The sequence below is a fragment of the Acomys minous genome (assembly GCF_964271855.1).
Source record: "Acomys minous genome assembly, chromosome: 6".
Taxonomy (NCBI): domain Eukaryota; kingdom Metazoa; phylum Chordata; class Mammalia; order Rodentia; family Muridae; genus Acomys; species Acomys minous.
The window spans coordinates 112,979,957-113,007,265 of NC_140487.1; the positions used below are offsets into that span (position 1 = coordinate 112,979,957).

Here is a 27,309-nt window from a genome sequence, read left to right on the forward strand (position 1 = left end):
CCTTCCTAAGAAAGATATTGATCTTCCCTTAGTCCATTTCTTTTTATGTAACCAATCCTGCCAGCTATGTCCTAGCATGAATGGAATGGTTCTTGGAAAAATATGAGACTGTGTCCTGAGATGTCTATCTGACTCCAGTCTACTACATAAGGAAACACATAATAAGTGATATCACAGAAACCAGGCCACTGACTAGAGAGGGCCCTTCCAAACCTCTGCAATGGGGTTGGGCAGTAAAGATATTCACTCTTTCTGACAATTATTAGTATTGAGAAGCTTTTGAATGAAGCATTTTACTAAATGAAAATAAGTCAGCTTAAAAAATAAGTAAATGGGTAGAGTGAAACACCTCATAATCCCAGCATAGAGGAGGTAGAGACAGAAGAAGGAAAAAAAAAAAGATCAAGGTCATTCTGACTTACTTAATGACTCTGAGGACACTCTGGGATACCTTTAATCCCAGCACTCAGGAGGCAGAGGCAGGTGGATCACTGTGAGTTCAAGGCCAGCCTGGTCTACAAAGCGAGTCCAGGAAAGCAAAGGCTACACAGAGAAACCCTGTCTGGAAAAAACCAAAAAATAAAAAATCCCCTTCGAGTCTAAAAAAAATTTAGGGCAGTGCTATTCTTCAATGATGGCCAACCTGATTTCTAATAAACTATTTATTCACAGACAGTTCCTTTTAATTCAGAACTGAAACTCTGCTGGAAAGATGACAGTGGTTAAGAACTTATACTGTTCTTTCAAAGGACTGCATTCAGTTCTCAGCACCCACATGAGAAGACTCATAACAACCTGTAACCCCCACTCCAGGGGAATCTAACACTTCTGGCCTCAGGGCACTTGCACTCATGTGGACATCATACACAACACAATTAAAAATTAATAAAATAGGATCTGGAGAGATGCTCAAAGATTAAGAGCACTCTCTGCTCTTCCAAAGTTCCTGAGTTCAATTCCCAGCAATCACTTGGGACCTGACAACCATCTATAATGAGATCTGATGCCCTCTTCTGGCCTGCAGGCAGAACACTGTATACATAATAAATAATTTTTTAATCAATAAAATAATTAATTAAAGAAAAAAAAACAGAAATGTGCTAGGAGTGTTGGATAGCGTCAATCCTAGTCACTGAGAGGCTAAGACAGAAAGATCACTTGAGCCCTGGAAACTAACATGAACAACAAACAACGTAGTGAAATCTTGCCTCAGGAAAAAAAGGGGGAGGGGGAGAGAAAATCAGAATCAGAAAGCACTGGCAGACCTCTATGAGTTTAAGGCCAGCCTGGTCTACACAGAAAGTTCCAGGAAGGCTGGGGCTACACAATGAGACCCAGTCTCAAAAAAAAAAAGAAAAAAGAAAGAAAGAAAGAAAAGAAAAGAAAAGAAAAGAAAAAGAAAAAAGAAAAAAAAAGGAGAAAAAAGCCATGAGAAAAGCTTCTGATGAGATTTCAAGTCTCATCTGCAAGTTGGACCTGAACTTTCTCTCCCATGGAAGAAAAGTTGATGTGTCTAATCCTTGAGCTCTATCTAATCTCTGTTCTCTTACTGGTAACTCAGCCCACAGATGGGCATAAATATGAACCGTGTACCAAATCTATTTCCCTGCCAACACAGACATCATACATATATAATTTACTTTGGCCTATTTACTCAAACATGCCCATTTAAAAATTTACTGCACTGCTATTCTTTTTACACACACACACACACACACACACACACACACACACACTACTAAGAAGCTTGTTTTCAATACATCACATCAAATAAAGTAATGAAAGACTTGGAAATCGTGTTTACAAGTAAAAACTCAGGACACAAAATTCCCAATGGCTGTCTCACTTTGGAGACACAATCCATATCACATCTCATAAAGCCCCTTGTCACTTCAAAACATCTTCTGGTTAACAGGCCAACTCAAAAAACATAGTTTCATTACCAAACCACATTTTTAAATTTTCACCCCCTCAAAGAAACTTCATCTTCTTTTTTCGTGTAGTCTTAGCCATTAGCTGTGCCATCATACAAGCTAACACTTCCAAATAAATATAACTATCAATATGTTAATCTGATAACCCTATCTGTGTCTCTGAAAATTAACCTAAGACTCCAGACTCTTTCTGCAGAGTTTCTCTGTGTAACAGATCCAGACTTTTTGACCAATTCCAAAAAATACTCCTATATCAGTCATACTTCCGACCCTTACAATCCCTAAAATTATTCCCCTCCCAGCACTAAAGGACCAATTGCTTTTGACATAATTATACTCTGGGTTGACCAAGCAACTCAGAATAAACATTGTAGGCCAAATGTGGCTTCTCAAGTATCACTGTAAACAAGTCTCTCCCTAACTATCACTTAATTATTCCTATCTCGCCTCTTCCCTTCCAAGGAGTTAATAAAGCAATTACAGCCAGACTCACAAGACTTCAGTCATATCTGAATGCTCTGAAGTTCTAAGACCCTCTTATTTGAGCCCCAGGAGACTTCAAAGCTTTATTAATCAATGGGACAGACAGACAGACAGACAGACAGACAGACAGACAGACAGACAGACAGACAGACACACACACACACACACACACACACACACACCCCGACAGCAGACACACACACAGAGAGAAATGCAGGGTGTACTTCTGCAAACTGACAGCACTGTTTCAGAATCTTCCAGCACTTCACAAAGGGGCGCTGGATTACAGATGGCTATGAACCAACATGTGGGTGCTAGGAATTGAATCTTGCATCCCCTGGAATAGTAGCCAGTGCTTTTTAAATGTGGCAGCATCTCTCCATCCTCAGCTGTTTTATTTTAAAGTGTAGATAAACAACGCATAAAGTCAAAAATTTTTTTAAATATTAAACAATGGGCTGGTGTGATAGCTCTGACATGGTGAAGGCATTTGCTGCCAAATATGACAACCTAAATTCAACCCCAGAGCCTACACGATGGAAAGAGACTCCTTTAAGTTGTCCTCTGTCTTCCATGTATGCACCAAGGCAGGTATGCAGGTATTGCATGTAGCACACACACTACAAAGTAATAAAAGTAATGAAATTTAAGTTTTTTAAGAGTCAAAGACAGATAAAAATATTTCAGTGCAGGCAGGCCAAGTTCTTTTCAGTGGACACCATGTTGCAATCTCATTTACTATCAGAAAGCCTTTATACTTACAGTTGGTACATATTCCGAAGGAAATTTGTTTGTTGTGTAGGATATCAGGAGACATGTTTTACCAACAGCACCATCACCAACAACAACACACTTAATTGTCTGCATTGCGGAAATAGTTTTGTATCCACTTTTAATATTTCAAATTAGATGTTGACCTGCAAAAAATTAAAGACAATTGTTTTATTGATTTCTGTTTTATATACAAACTTTTTTCTCTACACTAGCAACAAGTTCAGCCACTCAAAGAAAAGAACTAGCATTACCATTATGGCCGAAACCTCTAAAAAGAAAAATGACAACTTATTCAGAGCATTAATTACAATGGTCCATTTGCTAAGTTTCTAGATCTGGTTGTTTTGTCCTAACTACCATTTTTTTGGTAAAGTCCAAAGTAGAACAGTGACCAGTATATTTCCCCCTGACCCCCGCCCTCCATCTTCTTTTTTTGTTTTTTTGAGGCAGGGTTTCTCTGTGCAGCCCTGGCTGTCCTGAACTCACTCTGTAGACCAGTCAGGCCTCAAACTCACAGATCACCTGCAAGAGTCCCAGGGGCCTGGGGTGGTAGTGCGCGTCTTTGATCCCAGCACTCGGGAAGCAGAGATAGGTGGATCTCCATGAGTACCAAGCCAGCCTGGTCTACAAAGTGAGTTCCAAGACAGCCAAGGCTACACAGAGAAACCCTGTCTCAAAAAGCAAAAAAGAGCCCAAGAAACAAATAAATGTTCTTAACTACTGAGCCATCTTTTCAGGGACTCCCCCCTCATTTTTTGACATCTCTGAAATTAAAATATGAAGTCTTTGTATGTCAGTATATGTATGTGTATCTGTGTACAAGTACACATACACTTGTGTGCAAAAGTATAGGATAGTCTCATTGGTTCTCTGTGTTGCCCTGGCTGTCCTAGACTCACTTTGTAGACCAGGCTGGCCTGGAACTCACAGTAGTCTGCCTGCCTCTGCCTCACTAGTGCTGGGATTAAAGGCGTGCACCAACCACGCCCGGCTGCTTGGTTATTTTTCAAACAAGGTTTCTCAATGGCCTAGTATTCACCAAATAAAATAGACAAACTGAGCATCAAGTACCAACGTTTTTATGTGGGTTCTGGTAATTGAACTCAGGTAGTTTGTACTTTACCAAATGAATGATCTTCCCCAGCACAAAGGAATATCAGATTCAACAAACCCACAGTTTTTCTTGAAATAAATCATTTGTGTAATCACTGGGGGGCTTACAATTTCTTTCTGGTTAGAGCTGCCATCTTATTAAACATGAAAATATAGTCCTTTGGGGCAGCAAAATGGCTTGACCAATGAAGCCACTTGCCACCAAGCCTGATGGCCTGAGTTCAATCCATGAAACCACGGTAGGAAAACTGACTTCTACAAGTTATCCTCTGATAACCATATGCATACCATGCATAGCATATATAAGCAATATAAACAATCAATCAATCAATCAATGTGTTAAAATACACACACACACAATCCCACTAGTTCAAATATAAACCCAAGGGTTAGATGCCATGCCTGTGTATTTTTGAGTGGGGAGGGTTTCTCTGTGTAGCCTTGGCTGTTCTGCACTCACTTAGTAGGCTAGGCTGCCCTCAGACTCCCACAGATCTGCCTGCCTCTGCTTCTCAGAATGCTGGGATTACAGGTGTGAGCCACCATGCCCAGTTGCCTGTGTATTTCTAAAACTTGCTCCCCTCACAATTTTTTATCACAATTTATAAATACTCATTAACATCTCTGTATAGGTGCCTACAGCATTTCATTTCACATACCACTGTACTTTAAACACAGCACAGACTGACACGTTATAAGCTGATGAATGGATGAAAAACTCACATAAAATATAAAAGCACATCAGTCCCAGAAGATATAAAGCCCCACTACTCATAGAAACTATAAGCTGAACATGGTGGCAACAACTAAAATCTCAGTACTTGGGAAAATATTGAATATATGCACAAGCTGGGCTACATAGTAAATCCCAGACCAGACTACACAGGTGAGACTGTCTCAAAAGATAAGAGGCTCAGTCAATAAAACACTTGCCTTGCAAGCACAAGGACCTGAGCACCTAACACACACAAAAGCTGGGGACTAACAAGATGGCTAATTGTCACCAAATCTGATGACCTGAATTCAATACTGGAGACCCACATAGTAGAAGGAAAGAACCAACTCCCAAGTTGTCCTCTGAACTCTACACATGTGACATGGCACTCTATGAAATCCCTAACACTCACACACACAATAAATGGGGGAAAAATTTTTAAGCTGAGCGTATTTGTGCATGGTGGTACACACCTGCAATTTCAGAGCTAGGGAGGTAGAGAAGGGCTGATCCCCGGGGGCTTCCTAGCTAGCCATACTAGCTATTTGATAAGTTTCAGACAGTGAAACATCATGCCTCAAAAAAAAAGACCAGAAAGAAGTGGATAGTACCTGAAGATAATCCTCTGGCAACCCTGTGTGTGTGCGCGCACACACACACACACAGGTACCAGCAGTTTTAAAAATGAAAAATATGCTTACTAATACTTAAAAGTAAATATAGTGAGATATGGTAGCACATGCTTTTAATCTCAGCAATGAAGACATTGGCAATCAGATCTCTTTGAGTTCAAAACCAGTCAGAACTACACAGTAAGACCCATGACAACAAACAGATTGGATGGATGGACAGACCCAGGCTCACTGCCACACTCATGCACCTGTCAGCTCTAGCTCAATATCCTGATGTCCTCTCTGTTCTCCTTGGATACCTGTACACACATGAACTTATCCACACACATAATTAAGGTGAGATCAATTTTTTTTCTTTTTGAGATCAATATTTTTAAAAAGAAAGAAGCAGGCTGGAGGTGTAGCTTAGCTGGTAGTGCCCTTGTCTGGCATAAACGTAGTCCTGGGATCAATGGCAGGCGCTACATAAATGGAGTATTATAGTATATACCTTTAACTTAAAAATAAACATTCTGGGGCTGGAGAGATGGCTCAGCAGTTAGGAGCACTGGCTGCTCTTTCAGAGGTCCTGAGTTCAATTCCCAGCAACCACATGGTGGCTCATAACCATTTATAATGTGATATAATGCCCTTTTCTTGTGTGTAGGCATACATGCAGGCAGAGCACTGTATACATAATAAATCTTTTAAAAATAAATAAATAAATAATCTGCAGGGCTAGAAACGCAGCTCAGAGGTGGACTGCTTGCCTAGCGTGCACAATGCCAAAGTTCAGTCCTCAGCATCACATCTTCAACTATCATGATTATATTTCTTTCTTTATTGAATTTGCATCAATTTTCATCTTTTTTCCTTTATATGCATAAAAGAAATATTCAGAATTAGGGACATAGTTCAGTTGCTATCGCACTGACCTACCATGCATAAGTCTCTGGGTTTGAGCTCCAACACCACATAAAACACCAGGTGTGGTGGTCGCACATGCCTATAATCCCATTACTGAATGGTGGAGGCAGAAAGACCAGAAGTTCAAGGACACCTCAGCTACACAGCAGCAGCTCAAGGCTCATCTAAGTACATGACAAAAACAAAGCAGCAACATACATTAATGAGCAAACACTCTGATCACCAAACAGTTACTGGTTCAACCTATAACTATTCTCAAGGCTATAACCATGATAATAGGTGCCAAGACTGCTCTACACACATTACACATTCACTCTTCACCCTCCCAGCCACGTACAAAGGCAGAGGTTCTCAACCCCCTTGGCAAACCTTTATCTCCAAGAATGCTGATTCATAACAGTAGCAAAATTAGTTATAAAGTAGCAATGAAAATAATTTTGTGAAGCTGGGCATGGTGGCACATGCCTTTAACCCCAGCACTCAGGAAGCAGAGGCAGGTAGATCTCTGTTGAGTTCAAGGCCAGCCTGGTCTACAAAGCAAGTCCATGACAGCCAAGGTTACAGAGAGAAACCCTGTCTCGGAAAATTAAAAGAACAAAAACAAAAAGAAAATAATTTTATGGTTAGGGTCATCACAACATGAGGAACTGTATTATTTTGTTTTGGTTGCTTGTGTTACTGTTGTTGATGATCCACATGCTGCTTCCTCCTGAGCGCTGAGATTAAAGGCGTGCGCCACCACACCCCGCAAGACACCTATATTAAAGGGCCACAGCATTAGGAAGTTTGAGAACCACTGCTCTACGGTATGCAATATCTTCTACATATTTCACAGGTAAGATGAGCCTCAGTGATAACTAGATCAAGGTTACTCAGCAGATAAGTGGTGGAACTGCAATTTAAATCCAAGCACCCTAAATCCCAAGTCTTTGCTCTTAAACATTACCACGCTTTCTCTAAGAAGTAACATTAATAAAAACAATGACATGGTGACCAAACGCTTCACTTTGATAGTAACATGGAAGGAGAAATAAAGAAGAAACAAGAAACAGGAGTTCATTTCCCATTTCTTTACCCTACAAACTGCTATTTTAAGTAGAAGGGGGCAGAGAGAGCAGTGTACCTACAAAGCTCCTCTTTTCATGTTTCCCAACCTCAGCAATTTTTTGGAAACTGGTTATGGATCCTTTGTCAAGATCCTGGGTTCTGGAATCAGGATGGCTCCATCAAACTCCATCTATGTAGGGCAAAACTTCCTGTGGCTCACCTTTCCCTTCTTTACATATGAAAATGTATAAATGGATCTTCCCCAGAGTGTAAACTTAATAGATGGCAATGTGTAGAGATGTGTAGCAGCAGTTAAGAACTTATTCTGTTCTTTACAGGCAGTCCAGTTTAGTTCCCAGGCCTGTATCTCCAGATGCAAGGAATCTGACACCTACACTCATGTGCACACACTACACATAATTAGACAATAAGTATTAGTTTGAGACAGAGTCTCTCTAGCCCACACTACCTAGAAGTCACCAAGAACTGCCTGTCTCTGCCTCTTTAGTGCTAGAATATTCACACCACCATGTTCATGCCACCATGCTCAATCTTTAAGGGGGGAAAAGGCAGATATGCACAGGTGCACGCAGAGGTCAGAAGAGGACATCAAGTACCCTAGATCTGCTATTCTAAGTGTTTGTGAGCTGGGCAATGGTGATGTACGCCTTTTAATCCCAAGCACTTCAGAGGCAGAGATAGGCATATCTCTGAGTTCAATGCCTGCCTGGACTACAGAGTTTCAGGGCAGCCATTACATAGAGAAATCCTGTCTCAAAACAAACAAAAAAGTGGTTGTGAGCAGCCTAGTGCTGGGATACAAACTAGGGTCCTCTGCTAAAGCAGTATCCCATCTCAACTGCTGGGTCATCTCTCCAGGCCTCAACACCAATGCCTTGATCTTCTAGTTCCTACATTTTGGCACTCCAAATAGCCTTTGGGAATCTAGGAGTTAAAACCCACAAAAGAGCTGGAGAGGTGGTTCAGTTGGTTAAGTGCTAGCAACCATGCAGCTCTGAATTCCACTCCCTGCACCAAAAGCCAGGCACATCTGCACACACTGGTCCTGGACTGGGTAGGAGACAGAATTATTCCCTGAGTTTGCTGGACAAGTAGTCTAGATGAGATCAGCAAGCAACAGGGTCAGTGCAAGACCCCGTCCCCCAACCCCCTCAAAAAAGGACAGTGAGGATTAAGAAACCTCACATGCCCCCCTGGCCTCACACATGTGCTCATACTACAGAAGCAGTCTACATTTATGTGTGTGGAGTTGCTCTAGCAGACTGTCCTATTTGGTTCTACATCACGTAACACATGGGCCGATGCAAATATTCTAAGAACACAACATTGCTTACAAATTTCTCCTACCAAAAAAAAAAAGCTTGACAGACTCTCATGTATCCCAGGCTAGTCTCAGAGCTAGGGATAGAAGCCAGAGCTTTGTACATGGTAAGCAACTGAAGTACATCCTCAATTCACAAAAAATTATTCTATACTTCCTCCATAGTTACCCTTTTCCTCATACAAGCAATATACTGTAAATGTTTCTGAACCCTAAAATAAACATAACTTATTGTATTAATTCTCCCACCATTCCTCAAAAGAACCAAGACAAAGAATGAGTAAGTTAGATATGAAGATCTTTTAATGAACTAATTTCAGCCCACATTTTATAGGTAAGAAAATTCTGGACTGGGTGTAGAAGCTCACACCTACCATCTCAATACCTGGAAGACTGACGCAGGAACTTTACAGCAAATTCTGAGTCTGCTCTGTATGGCCCTGAGGCTACGTGGAGAAAAAGAGGAAAGGAGAAAATTCTAACTTGAATACAAAGACTTGCCTCAAAGCCAAAAAGCTAGTAAGGATGTCCTGACATTCCTTTCCAACTCTAAACTTTTTTTTTAAGATGGGGTGTCTCTGTATAGCCTTGGCTGTCCTGTACTCGCTTTGTAGACCAGGCTGGCCATCGATCCACCTGCCTCTACCTCCCCAAGTGCTGTGATTACAAGCATGTGACACCATGCTCGGCTCAACTCTAAACATTAAACAAATGATGGCACATGCCTGTCATCTCAGCAAAGGAATCATGAGTTCCAAACCAACCAGGGGAATATAATGATAAACTATATGCGTGTGCACATACATGCATATAAATGCCACCTATAAAGAGTTGTTTTAGGCCGGGCGTGGTGGCGCACGCCTTTAATCCCAGCACTCGGGAGGCAGAGGCAGGCGGATCGCTGTGAGTTCGAGGCCAGCCTGGTCTACAAAGCGAGTCTAGGACAGCCAAGGCTACACAGAGAAACCTTGTCTCAAAAAAAAAAAAAAAAAAAACCAAAAAAAAAAAAAAGACTTGTTTTAAACTCTGTAGTTTTCAGAACCATCAGTAAACAGAAATTAGAGTTCTTCAAAAAGTCAAAACAAAAAGCTCAGCATGGTAGCAAGTCACTGTAATCCTGCAACTCAAAAAACACAAAACAAAACAAAAAACACAAGTGTACACCAGGCATGGTAGCTCACGCCTTTAATGCCAGCACTAAGGAGGCACTGGCAGGCGGATTGCTGTGAGTTTGAGGCTAGCCTGGTCTACAAAGTGAGTCCAGGACAGCCAAGGCTACACAGAGAAAGCCTGACAGAGAAACCTTGTCTTGAAAAAACAAAAAAAAATGCCGGGCGTGGTGGCGCACGCCTTTAATCCCAGCACTCAGAAGGCAGAGGCAGGCGGATCACTATGAGTTCGAGGCCGGCCTGGTCTACAAAGCAAGTCCAGGACAGCCAAGGCTACAGAGAAACCTTGTCTCAAAAAACCAAAAAAAAAAAAAAGGTCAGGCATGGTGGCGCACGCCTTTAATCCCAGCACTCGGGAGGCAGAGGCAGGTGGATCGCTGTGAGTTCGAGGCCAGCCTGGTCTACAAAGCGAGTCCAGGACAGCCAAGGCTGAGAAACCCTGTCTCAAAAAACAAAAAATAAAAAATTAAAAACAAAACAAACAAACAAAAAAAAAACCCACACAAGTGTATCAGATTTTCAAGGCCATCCTAGCTACATATCTGAGGCCAGTCTGAGCTACATAATTGGAGGTAGGGAAGGGACTTAAAAAACTGAGTAAAGGAATTAAGGTTTTGGTCAGTAGTAATAATGTGTTTGGGATTTTGTTTGTTTTTTGTTTTGTTTTTGGAGACAGGGTTTCTCTGTGTGGTCCTGGCTGTCCTGGACTCGCTTTGTAGACCAGGCTGGCCTTACACTTAAGGAGATCTGCCTGCCTCCACTTCCCAATGTGTTTAACATAGAGAAAGCCTGATTTCAATCCCAGCATCCCAAATTTTTTTCTAATCAATTGCTAAATATTTAAATAAGCTATATCATTTTAAACCTGGTACTTGAAAATACCATAAACAGAATAGAAACTAAAATTCTCCCTCCTTAGTATAATTTTTTTCACTCATTCAACAAACTTTATTGAGAATCTGGTATGTGCTAAACTTTGTACCATACAAAGCCATCTCTAATGTTCATGCCCCCTAGAAATGAAAAAGCCTTCTGAGTACAGATGAAATGCATTTATCACCTCCATATAGTCCTCCTTCCTAACATCACTGATAACTGATGTCTTTCTAGGCAGTCATTTAGAAAAAGCAACAGGACAACTGACCTAGCCTGCATAACCTACAGTTCAATGCCCACTAGGAAAAAAGAGAGTCAGAAGGCAACAATTCTATTCTCTTATGAAGAGAGGACTAGGGCCTGGTTCTGTATTTTATACAGGAACCACACTGGACAGCTGCAAGCCTCTCTGGGATAACCCTGAAAATCACCAACGAAGTACATTGGGCAGAATCTCCAGCAGTACACATGGTCGTACATTTTGTTTGGAAGAAAAAAATGGCCTGGGTGTGTGATTATTCATTGGTTATAGCCAACTGATTAGCTGTATGGCCAGGGACTGGAAACAGCATGATTGGAAAATTGGTGAGAAAGATATCTGAGTAAGAAGCATGTAGATAGATCTCTCCAAAAGGATGTGAAGATACTTGTTTCCCACATGAATGCTCACCGAAAAGTGACCAGCAGAGGAAGAATCCAAATCAAACAGACAGACACATCCTGCAGACAGTCAGTCTCTTTCTCCAGCTATCCCTGTCACTGCCCAATGGGCCCATGAACAAAGTGACCAGGATGATAGGGCTTGACAACATGGGCTTCCACTCACCGGGCTACAGCTGCTGCTGAGTGCCAGATCAGCCCACAGCAGAGATCAGCACTGAGCCCCAGATAAGGTGCCATTCCCCAGCTGACCAGCATTCATTGTCCCAGCAAAGGTTTTTCTTTAGTGGTTCTACTATCTTGTTAATCACAGCTGATTCTTGGCCCCAGCTAACCAACCCCACAAATTCTTAACTCAAAACAGCAAATGGCCCTGATGGAAGTCATTAAGGGACTCTCAAACTTCCCTCTGAAACTTCACAGGCCAGGCGGGCATTGTCTGCACTCTCAATGTTCTTCTCTTCCAAGCTCCCACAGAACAGCTCACCAACCTTTCAACACTAAATGGCTTTTCCACGCAAAGTTCCAAGTCTGTTATAGGTCTAGAGACAAGTATTGGTGGGCTCTGAAGTACATCATTATTGACTTGACTGGCATCTCCTTCAGGGAAAGCTACTGCTGGCTTAACAGATAATGTTGGATTAATTTCTCCGGTCAATGGTAGAAAGACTATTTTAGGGGGTGGGGTAAGAGTACATCTTTTGCTGAGGGTGAGAAGAGTATTCCCTCAGGTAAGATAATCTGAGAATTCAAAGTTCTCAGCCTCAATAGGTTCCTCCCATACATCTCCATCCTAAATTTCAGAATCCCACTCTACTTTAACTGTGTGGGACTTGAATTCTCACTGTAATTCAGCTAGTCTTATGAGGACTTCAGTTTCATTTTCCACAACTTGAGCTCTGTGGCTCCTGGAGAGAAGAGTCTCTTCCAGTACACATTTAGAAACCTGTAAATTGTTTATGCGCATCTGGAGCCTATCACTAAGTTTGTTATCCTTCATCATATTCTGAGATGCTAGACGCTGGTTAATTTTATCATGGAGCACATTCTTTTCCTTTGTCAGTTTTTCCAGAGATGCTAGGAACAACCAACTAACGTCATCATTTTCCTTATTTTTCCACAAACTGTCAAGTTTTATATGCAGAGTCATCAAATCTTTTGTATCTTGCAACTGGTGAATCAGGGTAAGAAATGTATTTGTCTCAAGTTTGTAAAAATAGTTCATAATATGGGCTTGCCGTACTCTTGGCGCTTCTAGTAGAGGTTTCAGTAACTCTTAAGTGTTTGCAAATTGGGAAGCCTATTCCAGATACTTAAAATATTCATCCTTATACTTCTGTTGCTCTAGAACCACTTCTGGTACCAAAATCTGTATTAGTCAGGGATCTCTAGAGGAATGGGTATCTATCTATATAGATATATAAAGAGAGACAGACAGACAGACAGACAGACAGACAGAGGAACAAGAAAGGAGATTCATTAGAATGGCTTACAAGCTGTGGTCCAGCTAGTCCAATAGCTATCTACCATCAGAAGGCCCAAGAATCCAATAACTGTTCAGTCCACAAGGCTGGATGTCTCTTCTGGTCTTTAGTATACACTAGAACCCTGAAGAAGTAAGTTCTAATGCCAGTGAAGAAATGGACTTGCCAGTGAGAGCAAGTAGGCAAAGTGAAAAAAAAAAAAAAAGCTTCTTCCATGTCCTTTATATAATATAAACTGCAACTAGACTGTGTGGCCTACAAAGGTAGATCTTCCAACCTCAAAAAATCTGGATAGGGCTGGGGAGGTGGCTCAGCAGTTAAGAGCACTGACTGACTCTTCTTCCAGAGGACCCAGGTTCAATTCCAAGCACCCACATGGCAGCTCACAACTGTCTATAACTCTAGTTCCAGGGGATCCAACACCCTCACACAGACATGCATGCAGGCAAACACCAATGTACAATGAAAGAAAGAAAGAAAGAAAGAAAGAAAGAAAGAAAGAAAGAAAGAAAGAAAGAAAGAAAGAAAGAAAGAAAGAAATCGGGATTAAAGGTGCATCTTCACACACTTCACCTAAGAAACCAGGTAACACAAGAGAAGCCAGTCAACACCTCAGGTGAGGTTGACAGAGAGCAGTAGAACTACTTTGCTTCTAGGAATCTTACATTGCCAAGATAATCTGTTAATAAACAGCCACTTCAGCTGTCCAAAATGATCCGTGCTTATTCAAAGTCTGCCTTTATTCGCACCATCACCCAACCTTCCACCCAAAACCTCGCCTCTGCAAAACCTACTTATTCTAGATTTCAAAACTGCCAACTGTGTGTTCAAAATCCTCCTACTGTGTTTTGAATGTCTGAATCCCTCTAAATCTCATGACAAAACTCTAAATCCTGTGGTAATAGCATCGGGAGGGAGCCTTTGGGAAGAGGATTAAGTATTAGCTGGTGAATAAGAGCAACAAGAAAACACCAACTGTGTATTCAGAAGGCAACCACACATAACCTTCATCTGCCAGCACCTTTATCTTGACTGTCTCCCTTCCAGACTATGAGAGATTAGTTTATTGCCTCGTCCTCAGTTATTTTACTATCACAGCCCAAACAAGGGCAGCTTCCAAAGCAAATCCTTTCCTGGCTCTTTTTTGTTTTGTTTTGTTTTGTTTTGTTTTTCGAGACAGGGCTTCTTTCTGTAGCCCTGTCTTGTCTGTCCTGGACTGGGCTGGCTCAGGGACCGCCTGCCTCTGCCTCCACAGTGTGCTAGGACTAAAGGCGTGTGCCACCACACCCAGCTTTCATCCTTTTTTGCTGAACCTTTGGTCTTCAAACATGTCAAGCAGCCTGTCTTTACGTTTTTGGTTTTTGTTTTGATTTTTTGAGACAGGGTTTCTCTGTGTAGCTTTTGTTGTCCTGGACTCCCTTTGTAGACCAGGCTGGCCTTGAACTCACAGCAATCTGCCTGCCTCTGCAACCTGAGCGCTGGGATTAAAGGCATGCGCCACCATCGCATTTTTGTTTTGTTTTGTTTTTTAAGAATAATGTATTTATTATGTATACAGTGTTCTGCCTCATGCCATAAAAGGGCACTAGATCTCCTTGGAAGGTTGTGAGCCACCATGTGGTTGCTGGGAACTGAACTCAGGACCTCTGGAAAAACAGCCAGCTCTCTTAACCTCTGAGCCATCTCTCCAGCACCACTCCCAAGCCTTCACTTAACAATACTCCTTTCCCCACTATTCTTTTAAAAACAATTTTCTTAGATTATTTTATATGTGTATGTGTTTTGCCTGTGTATATGTGTATGTACACATGTGTGCAAGTGCACATGGACACTAGAACACTGAATTCCCTGGGACTGGAATTACAGGTGGTTGTGAGTCAGCACATGGGTACTGGGAATTGAACCCATGCCTTCTGCTAGGGCAGCAAGTACTCTTCACCACTGAGTCAACACTCCAGCCTCCCTCCCACTGTTCTGGTAGATGATTCTCATCCCTCACATCTCAGTAAAGTCAGTTCCCTCCACCGGAGGTTTGACTGAGAACATCTTTCAAAGGCTCTTGTCCCAGTTAGTGGCACTGTTTGGGTAGATTTGGGAGGTGTGGCCCTGCTAGAGACGTATGTGGGAGGAGGAGGTAGCTTTGAGACTTCTTAGTTTCCTCTTTCTTTGCTTCCTGCTTGTGGTTTAAGATGTGAGTTCTGAAGCCAAGCATGGTCGCACAAGCCTGTAATCCTAGCACTCAGGGAGAGAGAGGCAAGAAGATCTCTGTGGGCCAGGGATGATGATGCATGCCTTTAATCCCAACACTTGGGAGGCAGAGGCAGGTGGATCGCTGTGAGTTCGAGGCCAGCCTGACCTACAAAGCAAGTCCAGGACTGTCAAGGCTACACAGAGAAACCCTGTCTGGGGGGGAGGGGAGAAGGGAAGAGCTTGTTTTCAATACTCTTGTTTGTTTTGTGTTTTTGTTACTCTTGTTGGCATCGGTGGTTTTGAGTGATTTTATTTTGAGTCAGGCTCTAACTATAAAACCCTGGCCAGCCTGGAACTCAAGAGATCTGCCTGCTTCTGCCTTTGAGTGCTGGGATTAAATGGCTGTGCACCTAACCAGAGTTTATTTTCAAAGTTTGTAAGAGGCTGCAGAGATGGCTCAAGAATTAAGAGCACTAGCTGCTCTTACAGAGGACCAGGGTTCAATTACCAATACCATCTGTAGGGGTCACAACATCAACTATCTTTAACTCCAGTCCCAAAAGAGTCAATGCATTCTGGCCTCTGTGAAACACCAGGCACAATGTGGTACACATGCATACATGCAAGTAAAAATAATTTTTTGCTCGTGGGTGCGCCCAGGGGAGGGAGGTGACCAAAACCAACAAGCTGTCTCCCGTACTAGGGTAAGTATCCAAATTTTGCACATTCTTTGACCTGGCAATTCCATTGTTAAGCCTGCTTACACAAAAAAACAGGAGCAAAAGACAATAGAAAACTGTAAGAAAGGCTGTAATATAAAGAAATGCTATGAAGCCGGGTGTGGTGGCGTGCCTCCAGAGGCAGAGGCAGGCAGACCAAGGCTAGCCTGGTCTACAAAGCAAGTCCAGGACAGGCAAGTTTACACACAAAGAAACCCTGTCTCAGGGGAAAAAAAAAAAAATAAGGAAAATGACATCATATGGGCAGCCCTATCCATGACTAGTATATTTATATAAGGGAAGATTAAAGATGGGGTTATGAGGCTTTAATGCAGTAACAGAGCATTTCTAGGAAGAAAAAAGTACAGGTATGATCTCCAGCACAGACACCCTACCAACAACAAAACTGGCTCAGTAGAGCACATCTGTAATCCTAGCACTTGGTAAACTGAGGCAAGAAGGTAACTGTAACTTCAGGGCTAGCCTAGGCAACATACCAATAACAAGGTTAGGCCATGCTTAAGAGTAAGATTGTGTCTTTTTTTTCCAAAACAGGGTTTCTCTGTGTAGCCTTGGCTGTCCTAGACTCACTCTGTAGACCAGGCTGGCCTCGAACTCACAGTGATGCGGCCTGCCTCTGCCTCCCGAGTGCTGGGATTAAAGGCGTGCGCTACCACTGCCCAGCTGACTGTGTCTTTAATATGAGGGGAAGAGACAACCCTGTGTTGTTTTCTAACTCCTTTAATCCCAGCACTGGGAGGCAGAGGCAGGCAATCTCTAAATTCAAGGCCAGCCTGGTCTACAAAGCAAGTTCCAGAACAACAAGGACTACACAAAGAAACACTGGCTCAAATAACACCAACAAATTAATAATGTCTCAAAAGTAAATAAGTAAGTAGATAGAATCTAGGACACAGGCAGATCGTTGTGAGTTTGTGGCCAGCCTGGTCTACAAAGCGAGTCCAGGACAGTCAAGGCTACACAGAGAAACCCTGTCTCGGAAAAAAAAAAAAAAAAGAAAGAAAGAAAAGAAAAAGAGAAAGAAAAAAGAAAGAGGGAGAGGGAGGGAGGAATAGAAGGCGGGAGGGAGGGAGGGAGGGAGGGAGGGAGGGAGGGAGGGAGGAACCACAGACACACTGGGACCTAGGAGATGGCTCAATGAGAAACATGCTATCAAGTCTTATCCACCTCTTCATTTTCTCAAACCTGTATCTACAACTCACACACTCCCGTGTAAATTTTGACAGATTTGTCTTAGTCCTTTTTAGTCACTGCTCACCACCAACATTTGGAACTATGACCATCACAAAGCTGAAGCTCCTAAACCAGTAAGACAGTGAGTGTGGTTTAGATATGCATCAAGTCAAAATGTGGTCATTGGACACAAAATAAACTATAATATATTCCTCTAGCTTCCTAATCTATTACTATCTACATAAAGAATTAAAAAGAAAGCTGGGAGGCAGAGGCAGGAGGATCTTTGTGAGTTCAAGGCCAGCCTGGTCTACAAAGTGAGTACAGGACAGCCAAGGCTACACAGAGAAACCCTGTCTCAGACAAAAACAAGAAAGGAAAAAAGAAAAGAAAAAAACAAAGCTGGACATGGTGGTACACGCCTGTAATCCCAACACTTGGAGAGGCAAAGACAGGTGGATTGTTGTTTGAGGCCACCCTGGTCTATAAAGAGAGTCCAAGATACCGAAGGCTACACAGAGAAGCCCTGTCTCAAAACAAAAACAAATGGGGGGGGGGGGGGCAGGGGGACCAAAACAAGAATCAGAAATTGGATACAGCAACAAAAACCACCCTTGGGAAAAATCAAAGCATCATGCATCATTGTGTTACCCAAACAAAGCCTGATTGATGGAAATAGTAAAGGTATTAAAAAGCAAGGGCAGGGGGCACCAGGCATGGTGGCCCACACCTTTAATCCCAGCACTCCAGAGGCAGAGGCAGGTGGATCGCTGTGAGTTCGAGGCCAACCTGGTCTACAAAGTGAGTCTAGGACAACCAAGATAACATAGAGAAACCCTGGCTCAAAAAACAAAAAACAGCAACAACAAAAAAGGTGAAGAGTCAGGCAAGGTGGTGCATGCCTGTAATCCTAGCACTCAGGGAGGCAGAGGCAGGTGGATCTCTGTGAGTTCAAGGCTAGCCTGGCTGTACAGAGAAACCCTGTCTCAACAACCTCCCACAAAAGGTAAAGAACAAAAGCTAGGCGATAATGGGGCTGTCTACAAGGCCTTATGAAAAGGGGAGAGGCACTTTGTGGTAGATCAGGAAAAACTGCAAAAAAGGAGAAGCCAAACTGACCACCAAGCGTAGAAAGCTAAAAGTGCTAGCATGCATTTTTTAAGTTACTGTGTACTTCTAATGACTTGTAATGCCTTATTAAATTGCATAAAGATGCAGAACTCTTTTACATTTTTTGTTAAGATATGTTTTGTTTTTGGTTTTTGGTTTTGGTGGTGGTGGTTGTTGTTGTTGTTGTTGTTTTTGAGACAGAGTTTCTCTGTATAGCCTTAGCTGTCCTGGACTCGCATTGTAGACCAGGCTGGCCTCGAACTCACAGCAATCCGCCTGCCTCTGGCCTCCCAAGTGTTGGGATTAAAGGCATGCGCCACCACTGCCCAGCTTGTTATGTTGACAGCACACAGAACACCTCATTGTTTTGGATGGAAAGAGCATGCATCACTAACAATGTTTCCCAAACTGTAACTGATGTGGGAGGAAAGCACTGTTCTCTGCTGGTTCTCAGGAGGAGGAGTTCCCTATGTTGGCACAATACCAACCTCAGCACAAATGCCTTCATGTGGGAAATCCCAAATTTATTTCTATCTTCCTCCCTTTCCACCATCAACATATACTTAACCTTTTCTTTTCTCAGTTTCCTGTGTTTAATATGTACATATGTGCATATAAATTTTTCATGTGGATGCAAACACTTGAAGTTTGTATCTGGAAATCATCCTCTATCCCTCCTTCCACCTTTATAGGATAAGACAGGGTCTCTCTCAGTCAAACAGAGCTCACTAATATGCTAGTCTTGCTAAACAGTTTGCTCTGGGGATCACATCTCTTGACTTTGCAAGCTGGTATTACCTGTGGGATACCACTGGCACTCCTCACACTTGATTTGTCCACTGAACTATCTTCTAGTTTCTAAAGTCTCTAACTCTCTTTTACACCAGACACATATTGGAACCTGACCCCTTCAAATTGTTTTTATATTTTATTTTGTGTGTATGCCATTGTTTTGCCTACACTATGTGTGTACACAGAGGCCAAAAGAGGGCATCGGATCTCCTAGACCTAAAGCTACAGGTGTTTGTGAGCTGCCGTGGACGGGCTAGGAATCAAACCTGGGTCCTCTAGAAGAGCAGCTAGTGCTCTTAATTACTGAGCCATCTCTCCACCTCCTAAAATTAGTTTTGCCAGTATGTCAGACAATCTGGGATTCGCAATGACACTGAAATGATGATCTTCAAAAGAAGTTGGGGGGGGGGGAATATATGCACGTGTGTGTAGGTGCCCTAGGAGCTGGAGCTAAAGGTAGTTTTGAGCCACCCAAGTGCTGGGAACTAAAGGGGGAAGACAGCCAAGGGTTAAACCATTAAGGCAGCTCTCTATCACCACAGTAGTTCCATTTGTGGCTCCTTCAGACTGATAATTCTGCCATTTTCACTTCATTTCCTCAAAGTCAGGGTCAATATGTGAAAAGTCATTCAACAACATGCTAACATGAAATGCCAATCCTCACTTTAAATGTGACAACTTAATCATATTCTATAGTATCTTTGACTGTGATAGCCCATAAGGGAATTCCAAAGTTCTTATACACTGTAAAAGATTATCTGCCCAACTCCTGATTAAAAGGTTGTAATTCTTACAAAAAGTACCTTAAACAACAAGCAAGTTTTGTTGGAGAAATATAAACTGATATTGTTCTAAAAGAGAAAAACTCTACTTCTGACCCTAATCTACAGCTTTAAAATTAAGCAAGTATAGAGCCACTCTGCTAACATTCTCAGAGGATAACTACAGCCATCCCTGCTATCTGGGGAGACTGGTTTAAGGATCCTTACAAACCAAACTCTGAGTTTTAAAATGTCTTTTTTAAATGGCAGAATAGACCAGGGAGACGGCTCAGAAGGAAAAGGTGCTCTCCTCAATAGGTGGACAGCGTAGTCCAATACCTAGACCCATATGGACCAGAAAAGAACCAATTCTCTATTCCCTTAACTAGTTTTCTGACCTCCATGTACCCACACATGCACATACATAGTAAATAAAAAAATGGTTTTGCTTTGCTTTGTTTTTTGTTTGTCTTTTTTTTTGGGGGGGGAGGGTTGGGGGGAAGGCCAAGTCTTACTATGTAGCTCTGGGTGTCCTGTAACTCTCTATGGAGACCAGGCTGGCCTCAAACTCACAGAGATTTCTCTGTCTTCAATTCTCAACTATTGGGATCAAAGCTTGCACCACCATGATCAGCAAATAAAAAATATTTCTTAATATAGCTCAGTTGACAGACCACTTGCCCAACATGCATGAAGCCCTGATCTCTAACACCCACATAGATCTAGCATAGTAGTAGCACATGCCTCTAATCCTAGTGCTTGGGAGATGGAAGCAGGAAAGCCAGAAATTTTAAGTCATCTGTACACAATGTAGTTCAAGCCCTGCTTGAGATTCATGAGACTCTGTCTCAAAAAAAAAAAAGAAAGAAAGAAAGAAAGAAAGAAAAGAAAAACTAAGAAAAGGACTAGCTGGATGGCTCAGAGGATAATAGTTTCTACTATGCAAACCTAAATATCTCAGTTCAATTGCCAGAACCCATATTAATGGCATCAAGATCAGACTCAGCAAAACTGTCCTCTAAACTCGCACAAACTGTGGCAGAATGTACCTACAAACACACCACACAATCACACTCTCACACGTTCTCTCTCACATACACACACCCCCTCAGATTTTAAGTTATGTTTACGATTTTGTGTTGGGTATATTAATAACTGTTCTGAGTCACACCTGCAGCCCCTGTATTTATTGATTCTATGACAGTGGGAAAGATAAAAATGTAAAGGAGATAACAATCTCCACTTGGAATTCTTTAGGATTCATGAGATTAGTTTGTGGGAGGGAGAGTTATAAACCCATTTATGTGTGAAATAAGCACAACTTCTAAAGGTCACGGGGTAGGGCCTAAGAGGTAGTGATAGTGAGAGCAAACAACTACACAGCTCTGCCTGGAGGTGACCAGTCTTAAAACAGGTCATATACATTAACTGATAAAATCTTTCACACTGTGAGGCAGGTACTGTTACTAGCTTTATTTTTTGTTTTCAGTTTTCAGGCCTCATATAGCTCACTCAGCCTGGCATCTAACTCCTACAGCCAAGACTTATAAACTTAAACTCCAGATTTCCCTGCCTCCTCTTTCTAAGTGCTGGGATTACAAGCCTGAGTTACCTGCCAGGCTTGCTAGTCTCATTTTTCAAAGAATAAACTAAAGCCACCTGACTTAAGACTACACATGGAACTGGGCGTGGTGGCCCACACTCGCCTTTAATCCCAGCACTACGTAGGCAGAGGCAGGCAGCCAAGGCTACACAGAGAAACCCTGTCTTGAAAAAAAAAGTGCACATGGCTAATAATCAAGGACTTCAACTCAAGCAGTCAGGCTCCAGTCTATGCTTCTACTCACACTAAGCAGGAGCAGCAGTTCATGAACACAAAGCAGCAAATGGAATAAAGAGCCTCAAGAAAGCCAGGTGTGGTGGGGCACACCAGTAATCCCAGCACTCAGGAGGCCAAGACAGGCAGATCTCTGTAAATTCGAGGCCAGCCTGGTCTACAAAGAGTTCCAGGACAGCCAGGGCTATTACACAGAGAAACCGTTTGGGGGGGTGGGGGACAAATAAAAACTGATTTTTTTTTTAACGGAGACATGGTCTCATCTAATTCAGACTGGCCTTGAACTCCGTGTCACCAAGGCAAGCCTTAAACTTCTTCCAGATCTCCCTGTACTTCCCATGCTTTAAGATTATAATGATGTGCTACCCTGACCAGCTTAACTTTTTTCAACTTCAAGAACACCATTTAGGTAACAAAACATTTAAAGTCTCCTCGTGGAATAAACACTCTCGAGACCAATGTCCCAGGGTAACCAAAAAAGAGGCGCTTTGACGCTAATGAAGAGGAATCCTGACACCCTGAACTTAAACAGCAGCAGTGGCAGACAAACATGAAGGGCACTAACAAAAAAATGGTTCAATAAAAATACTTGGACAGAAGAGATGAGCAACTAAAAGTAGAAACTCAAAGGGACAAAACATCACATGACCAGGAAACTTGACACTGCAGGGGGGAAGAAGGGGGCAGAAATAAGCTACTATTTGCAAACACAGAAAGGAAGGAAAGATGAGGAAACAGATGTTAAGTCTGGATATGTTTTAGGAGAATAAAAGAATAATGACCAGATGATTTTCTAATTGGTAGCAAATTTTCCAGATAGTGCAGCTGCAAATGGATAAGGTCAAGCAAGAGGCGCTTAGCAAGTTTCAGAGAGTCCAGATTTAGATATGGTTGACCAGGCACATAAGTAATCTAAGGAAACAAACACGAAGGCCTAAAGATGTACAGTAAATGAGAATGGTAATAACCCTTAGAAATTACCAAATTTACTCATTCTACAATTTTTTATTAAAGACATATTATATGTACGGCAGGTGCCAGGGATACAGGATGATCATACCAAGTCAAACCCCTTGGCTTCATAGGACTCATTTATGTTCTATCAGCCGAAGCTGGCAGCAAGCATTTTGCAAAGATTGAAAAAGCACTATCACAGATATACAGAATAGCCCTTTTACACTGAGGAATATAGAGAGCTGTTTATGGAAGAAAAATGCATCCAATATGAATTGTTCCCTTTCAAAAGAGTGATTAAATGCTCTTTACCCTCTTTAAAAAAAAAAAAAACTAAAATGAGAGAATTCTATTTAAATTGTGGCCTTATATATCAAAGTAGTTTGACCTGTGCATCCAAGCCCTATCAGTGTTCCTTCCTCCAAAAGACAAAGTACAGAGTTTTACAGATTTAACAGCTTTTAGACAAAAAAAAAATTTTAAAAAGCAGTAACACTTCATAAAGATAACTAGAAATGTTTTATAGATCATAAGATGCCAAGTGGTGCTGCATTAATTAGACTCAGTGGGTCACAAAAAAAAAAGAAAAAGAGAGGGACATCCTGAGAAGATTAAGGGACAGAAGGAAACAGGGATGAGTATTAGCAACACATAAAATACTCTGTATACATGTATGAAAATCTGAAATAAAAGTTTTAGAATACATCAAGTACAAAAAAAGAAAAAAACCCTATGAAAACAAATCTTTTTAACTATAAAGTTCAGGATTTAGTCTGAAAGGGTTTGCTTAGGTTAAGGGGAGTGGGGGGTATGTTTACTAAGCACAGGTGTTGTCATGGTATGAAAACACATTGAGAGTTTAACAGAAGACAAGACACCTTTGGGTCTTGAACAAATTACTGTTTTTAAAAACTCCTTTTAAATACTCAGTTATCAATCTATGTCCTTGCCTCAGCCTAAAACTTAAAAATTTAAGCTGGGCGCAGTGGTGCAAATCCCAGCACTTGGGAGGCAGAGGCAGGTGGATCTGAGTTCAAGGCCAGCCTGATCTACAAAGCAAGTGCAGGATAGCCAAGGCTATACAGAGAAACCCTGTCTCAAAAAGCCTAAGTAAATTAATTTTTATTTATTATTATTGTGTGTATTTGTTAAAGTGTGTACACATGCATTTTGGGAATAGTGAGAGTATCATAAGACAGCTTTTTTGTTTTTCAAGACAGGGTCTCTCTAGCCTTGGCTGTCCTCCAACTCTCTATATAGACCAGACTGGCCTCAAACTCAGAGATTGCCTGCCTCTGCCTTCCCAGCACTGAGATTAAAACATAGACCATGTGGTGGTCCACGCCTTTAATTCTAGCACTTGGGAGTCAAGAGGCAGGCAGAGCTCTGAGAGCTCAAGGCCAGCCTAGTCTACAAAGCAAGTCCAGGACAGCCAAGGCTACACAGTGAAATCCTGTCTCAAAAAATACATACATACATACATACATACATACATACATACATACATACTGGACCTCTAAGCCCAGCTAGAGAACACTTTTTGAGAGTCAGGATTCTCTCCTTCCACCATGGGTTTCTGGGGTATCCAACTAAGGTAGTCAGGCCTGTCTGACAAGTGCTTTTATCCACTGAACCATCTTACCAGCCCAGACTAGTTAATTAAAAAGAGAAAAAAATACAAATTGGTTCACATATAAGCTTTTTAAATGAATACAAATTGGCCCACATATAAACTTATTTTTAAATATAAGCTAAAAAACATTATAGTAGTAAATAAGTGTTCCAATTTTATATTCCTAGATGTCACATTAAAATTAATGTAGAGCTGGGTGGTGGTGGCGTACACCTTTAATCCCAGCTCTTGGGAGGCAAAGGCAGGTGGATTGCTCAGTTCATGGCCAGCCTGGTCTACAAAGCAAGTCCAGGACAGCCAAGGCTACACAGAGAAACCCTGTCTCAGAAGAAAACTACAACAAGACTAACAATGTATTTTGGAAGATTCAAGCTCCCTACCAACAAACTACAAAAAGCTAATTTGAATCCACCACTATGGTATTTCTTAACAAGTAATCCTGTTTTCTATACAGAGGAGCAATAACGGGATTAAGTCTTGTTCAAACACGAGCCACCACTACAAAAAATGCACTACACACTGGATCTCATTTGTTTTACAATATTAATATTCTTCAACACAAGTATATATTATAGTTAAAGGACACACAATTCTAGTAATCCAAGAAGTCTAAAAATATTACTCAGGTTTTGGGGTTAAAAATTTAAATCAAGGGTGGTAATTTAAGTAGCTCATGTCTGTAATCCCAGCACTTGGGAGGCAGAGACTAGCAGGATGGTCCCTTTAAATTCAAGGCTAGCAGAGACTACATATGGAGACCCTGTACCAAAGTAAAAAATAAATCCAAAGGCCATCTTTAAAGGTAAAACTAAAATATGCAACTTTAAGTTGCAATTCTAAGAAAGACAAATCAGGTGAATGGCTACTCTTTTCAGCTCACTCTTCAAACCACACACTGAATTTGGGTTCTTCACATCAGGGTAAGTCACAATTATTGAGTGTGATTTAAAAAAAAAAAAAATTGCTCCCACGAGCTCACCAAGAAAACACAGCCAAGGAATCCTTTAAAGTTCATGCCTACACAAGTGACTGCAGACAGCCTGTATTCTCTGACCAAAAATAACGTAAGCCTGAGATTTTGAACCTTCCGTATTTTAGGTGCATCTCAGGCACCTAAAGACAACAGGATTTCAACAACAAAAACAAAAAAACCTTACTCTAAACCAATGTGCTGAGTGAGTGGAGTGACCCACTAAGGCCGCAAAATGCAGGCTTAATTTGGTGAGCCCCGACTTTGTAGGAGTTAAAACTCTCACCCCTTATGCTGCGATGACGTAATCTTCCACACTGGATTTCTCCCGGACTTAAAGGGAGAGGAAAAAGGAATTTAAAAAATAATAACAACAAAGAAAATTTCCTGCTAGTAATGAGGAACCGAACAAGTGGCTAGGCGGGGTTTCGGGAGGTGCTTAAGCAGGTCCCGGAAGGCAGAGGCCGCCCCGGTCCTGAGAGCCCCGGGAGCCGCAGGGCAGGAGAGGACACAGCGCGGGGCTGGGGACCGCCGAGGGGCGCAGGCGCAGAGCCGCCCGGTCCGTCACCACGGCCCCGGCCCGGCCCTGCGGCCGCAGTTCCGCTCCCCTCCCCCGCCAGCAGCAACGCGGCCGCGGCGGGGCCCGGGAAGCAGGAAGTCGAGGCCGACAACGCACAGGCAGCCCCCGGCCTCAGAGGCCCTGGTCCGGGCCGTACGTTCCCCCACCCCACCCCACCCCACCCCGCGCCTCGGCGCCTCCCGAGCCCGCGGGCGGTCGGAGGGGGAGGGGAGCGAGTGGGATGGGTGTGCCCGGCCCTCTCGCCGACGCTGACAGCTCGGCGGGGCTGCGCCCTCCGCCGCCGCCGCCGCCGCCATCCCCGGCCGCGCCTCGCCGCCATTCCGGCCCCAAGCCTCGCCGCGACCCCGCCTCGTTCCCCTCAGAACCCCGGCCCGCGGACGCATGCGAACCCGGCAATCCCTCCCTCGCGGCCGCGCGGCCCGCAGGCACCAGGATGCCCCGGACGCGAGCCTCCTCGAGGACCGAGGGAGGACGGGGGGCACGCGACGGGGACCGGGCAGCACTGAAGACACTCCCGCGGGGAGGCTACTCGGGCCCCGCACTCACCTCAGCTTCTCCGCCGGGGCGTTGGCAGCACTGCGCGGGGCCTCCTCGGCTGCGGGACAGGGGCACGCGCCTGACGTCAGCACGCAGGGGACGCACGGTTGGGTGCCCGCGGAAGTGGGAGGGACAAAAAGAAAGAAGGAGCTGAGGCGGCCCGGGAGGGGCGGGATTGAACAACCGCTTCGTCCCGTGTCGCGCACGCGCGCCCTGTGTTCCTTGCTTGCTCAAATTTGTTCTCTGCACCTTTTTTTTTTTTTTTTTAGGTTTTTGGTTTTGTTTTGTATTGTTTTTTCGAGACAGGATTTCTCTGTGTAGCCTTGGCTGTTCTGGACTCGCTTTGTACACCAGGCTGGCCTCGAACTCACAAAGATCCTCCTGCCTCTGCCTCCCCAGTGCTGGGATTAAAGGCGTTAAAACCACCACACAGGGTTCCCTATACCTTTTAGCAGTGATTTTATTTGTAATAAAACTATGAACAGAAATGTGCACAGTGTTGTAACTAAAGTTTATTTTGATCCCTGCAACTTTGTAAAGAAAATATGTAAATATATATATTGTTTGTTTGTTTGTTTTATTGAGATAGAGTGTCATTATGTAGCCCTTGCTGTCCTAGACTGTCCTGGAACTCACAGCCATCCGCCTGCCTTTGCATCCTGAGTTCTGATAGTCAAGAAATGCACCACCGTGCCTGAGCTGCCTTTTGTTGTTGTTGTTATTTTGTTTTTCCAGGGCTTCTCTGTATCCCTGGATGTACTGGAATTTGCTCTATAGCCCAGGCTGGCCCGGAACTCAGAGATTCCCCCTTGCCTCTGCTTCCTGAGTGCCGGGATTAAAGATGTCCTATACCATACCCAGGCTGTGGTTTGGTTTTGTTTGGTTTTTTCATGACTT

General features: G+C 42.9%; 1 protein-coding gene across 2 annotated transcripts in view; it reads right to left on the reverse strand.

Annotated features, from left to right (window-relative positions):
* Nucleotides 1–26,558, reverse strand: part of CDC42 (cell division cycle 42) — a 39,102-nt gene extending 12,544 nt beyond the window's left edge. Inside the window, exons 1-2 of one of the 2 annotated variants that reach the window (XM_084787938.1) lie at nucleotides 26,422–26,557; nucleotides 3,180–3,334 (exon numbers count right to left, since the gene is read on the reverse strand). In XM_084787938.1, coding sequence (XP_084644064.1) covers nucleotides 3,180–3,284 — 105 coding nt within the window. In that variant the 5' untranslated portion in view covers nucleotides 3,285–3,334; nucleotides 26,422–26,557. Of the gene's footprint in view, nucleotides 1–3,179; nucleotides 3,335–26,421 lie in introns of both variants that reach the window. The other variant, XM_084787939.1, reaches the window with a different exon arrangement.
* Nucleotides 26,559–27,309: the final 751 nt, after the last annotated feature.